Raw genomic sequence first — 3800 nt, forward strand, 5'->3', positions numbered from 1 at the left:
AACATACATATGCAAGCCGTCATCCAACCACGTGCATCAAATCACCTTTTGTTTTCGAAATAGGTCCGGTCTCCTTTCTTGGACATGTGTACATGTTAAATTAATATCATATTTTTGTGAGGAGATCAATAGCATGTTTTGCATATGTAAAATAGTTGCAATCATATGCATCACAACCAAAAAGCAATGTTTATCAAGTTTTTACATCCAGCGGATCCCAAAAATTGTCGGTCCGACCGTCCATGCAAAAAATGTCAATTTTTTCATAGACAACTAGTTATCCATGCAAAAAAGTCAAATTTTGCATAGGCACGCGACTATCCATGGCAAATTCTTCACTATGCAGCCACTACTGAACGGCCAACTCCTCCAACTCGACCACCAAACGCTTGAAACATCATTGCACGGTAGGCCTGCATGATCTTCACCGCATTGCGATCCAAGTCCTTTATATTCAATGTCAACATCTTGGTGTTGTCTGAGTTGGCTGCGAGCTCAACCCTCTCCTCTTCGAGCTTAATCTTCTTCTGAATCGTCGCCATGAACGTGTCAAACCTCTCGGCCTTCTTTTCCTCTTTCATGTCATTGTGTTTGACGCATGTCTCCTCCTTCTTCATGATGTCCTCGAACCTCTCTGTCATCTTGGTCGTCGCCCCTTCTCGAGTCTCCTTCTCCTCTCACTTCCTCCCTCGAAACCCATTTAGACCGTTTTGTCCAGCTCAAGCCCTCCTTTTATTGTGCCAGTTGGATCACCATCTTCGTCTTCACTGGCTATGCCAATGGTATTGGCAATGGATAGGAGCCTTTTTGGGGTGTGCATTCAACTTCAAGAAATAATGCTTGAAAATTATGTGCTTCTTCTCCACCTTCAAGTACAATGTGCACGCATGAGATGGCCAGAAAAAAGAGAGGTCAACAATGTGTACAAATGATATCCGGCCTAATGACCAACACATAGAGCATATTCAATAAAATGACCAACACATAAACAACTTACTTGCTTGGAGATTAGTGCACCACTTGGCCACTGGTTTTGGAGTTGTTTGTAATGGCCGCAATACTTGTTGGCGACATCTTGAATGGTGTACCATCAAAGGGTGAGCGACTTCGGACCACAAATCAGGGTCGCTTCCGTGTGATAGCCGATAGGGATCGTAGTGCTTGTGCTCATGAACCAAGCATGAGCATTCTACCAAAAGGTTGATCCCTTTTGCTCCGTGCCATGAACGAATCAACACTAGTGGCCAACCATGAATCACAGAACAATTCATCCTCCCTCAAATTGAAACTTTCTCCCCTACCCGTCTTCTTTGGGTCGGCACCGGCTAACCGATCCTCCATCGCAAGGTTCGGCTACTGGGAGAACGTTCGAAGCTTCGTCCCCAGCGGATTCGCCAAAAAGTGTGTTCGCACACGAACACGTCACCTTGTACCCTCGACGTCAGGGGTGATGCACTGCAGGTCATGTCGAAAGAGACCCGGCCGAAAGCGCGGTACGCAAGCAACCCGGCGGGCACTTTTGTAGAACCGAAATCCCACGCGCCTAGGAGGGACCCCATCAGGGCACGCAGCGGCTATGGGCTGCACTAGGTCCACCTGATCGCCCCTAGGGCCTCAAGTTTCTCCGCCCTGCAACAAAAAAACGAGGAAGAATAAAAGTAAGGTAAAGGAGAAAAGGGAAAAGTGGTATATTGATTTGTCGATTATGTGTTGTTCAATCGGCCATCACCTCTCATCTATTTATGAGGCATCTGAACTTCCCGTACAAGAAAAGAACTCCAAATCCATCTAAAACCTTCCAAAATTAATCAAACTTTGATTTAGATAGGTCTGAGATAGCAGTTTGATTTTTGATACCCACGGGCTGCATACACCTTGGATGGAGACGCGCCCAAAAGAGTATTTATCCATTTTGATGAGCCGGACAAGTTTCATGTTTAATGTTTTTTGATTCGAGACCATCTTGAGGGTCGAATCGCTCATGCAAAACAGGTGACAACTTGCCCTACCCATGAGACATTGGTTATATGGGTGTTTGGTGCCACGGGCCTCTTTTTACTCATGATCGAGCCGCACCGCATTGGCTCTAACTTCTGCATACGATCTCAGATTGAGATGATTCAAATATCAAAATCAATCGTCTCGATGAGATGAAGACATTCCATGTAGAACACTTTTTCATCTTGGAACTTCTTGGAGGTGTAATCGGCCGAACAATACTCCGAGTCCTAATTTTAGCACTCCGAGCACGTCTTCGGCCCCAAACATCAAAGTTGTTTATTTTGACCATACAGAGATTTTTCATACTGGACATTGTTTTGTTTAAGGTTATCTTAATTACGTTTTCTGGTGTGCCAAAAACTCGTGTCAACAAGCCCATATAAAAATAGATGATCTCACATCATAGCTCTTGATCGCAAGTCGCCACCAACGTCATAAGAGACAAGTGAAGAGCATTGACAGTCGTCGCCACCGTCCCTAGTAGGGTGATGTCCTTCCTCTTCGCCAGCGGCGGAGGTAGAGGGTGGCCACGGTGGGCCATGGCCCACCCTGAGATTTGGAAATATAGCTAATATACATCACAGAAGAAAGGCTAAAAATAAAAGAAAATAAATAGATGTATGTGTACAGTACCACTGATGGCCCACCCTGGCCCAGTGGGCTAGGTCTGCCACTGCTCTTCGCTGATGGCATCCAAAGCTGCATAAATATGAGCATTTTAAGAGATAAACAGTCGAATGCCAAGGAATGACCCAATCGATGGTCAACTTGTAAGATGTTAGGGGTTTATCGTTTTCTTTTATCTGAAAGAAGGATTGAAAGTGGGCTGGCATTATTTAACAAGATGTCTTTTCAATTAGCTTTTTCTTGAATCATAATGACTAATTTTTGAATTGAGGAATATATAAATCACTAAGTGATCGATTCTTCTGTCGAGAAACCATGTGCCTGCTTGGAAGAGGGGTATTTTTTTTGTAAGACCTCGTATTTAGTTGAAATTTGACTTGAATACCAAAACTTCACAAGGAAACACCATTCTTTAGATAGCCCTAAATGGAGCTTCTCGTTTGATATTTGCACTTTAATTCTTCCAACAAACTAAGAGAGAGAATTCGAAGATTAAGTACTCCACAAGCACACCCTGATGCATGTATATATATATACCCAAAGTTTGTACATCTATCACACGGAACTTCCTTTCGTTCGTTCCATTCAAGCCAAGCAGACGATCAGTATATTAAGCGAGAGACCATCCTTCTAAAATCCCCGAAGGAAATACAGCTAGTAGTTACCCACTTTATCCCACTCATCTACAGTGAGTATCTACTATTTCGTTTAGTTGTAGCTTGTTTCCCTTCTGAAGCTGCTGCGATTTGCCTGCTTCGAGCCGTCGGCAGCGCCGCTGGGAGACACGAGGTTGCTCACCGCCCTCGCTATCTGCAGCTTGACCTGCCCCCTCTTCGCCGGAGGCCTCTTCTCCTTGCCCAAGCTGCTGCTGCTGATGTACTGGTGCTCGTACTCCATCACCTTCGATCTTCTTCTTGCTCCTCCTATCTGCTTCTTTTGTGGTGTGTCTTGTGCCGTTGCCAAGTGCTCACTTGAGGAAGGATGAGGACGCAGGAAGGTATTTATAGGAGCATGAATGTTGCCTGCATCAGTTGGCTATACGTGTGTGCATCTTATTGTTTGTGTATTATTATATTCGGTTCTATCTTCAGGAATAAAGTGGATAAAGATTCAAATACTTGTACCTTCGCTTTTCTGCCACCTGAAAGGTGCACGCATACTGCATACATTCT

General features: G+C 44.4%; 1 protein-coding gene across 1 annotated transcript; it reads right to left on the reverse strand.

Moving 5' to 3' along the window:
• Positions 1-3125: 3125 nt before the first annotated feature.
• LOC123170642 (uncharacterized) lies at positions 3126-3586 on the reverse strand. Its single transcript, XM_044588470.1, has one exon. It carries the CDS (start codon positions 3523-3525, stop codon positions 3337-3339), a length of 189 nt encoding a protein of 62 aa, XP_044444405.1. The 5' UTR covers positions 3526-3586; the 3' UTR covers positions 3126-3336.
• Positions 3587-3800: the final 214 nt, after the last annotated feature.

This window comes from Triticum aestivum, chromosome 1D, assembly GCF_018294505.1.
Source record: "Triticum aestivum cultivar Chinese Spring chromosome 1D, IWGSC CS RefSeq v2.1, whole genome shotgun sequence".
Taxonomy (NCBI): Eukaryota; Viridiplantae; Streptophyta; class Magnoliopsida; order Poales; family Poaceae; genus Triticum; species Triticum aestivum.

What these genes read in the sequence shown, in the direction of transcription:
- LOC123170642 (XM_044588470.1), bottom strand. Translation starts at nt 3,525, where the DNA reads ATGGAGTACGAGCACCAGTACATCAGCAGCAGCAGCTTGGGCAAGGAG.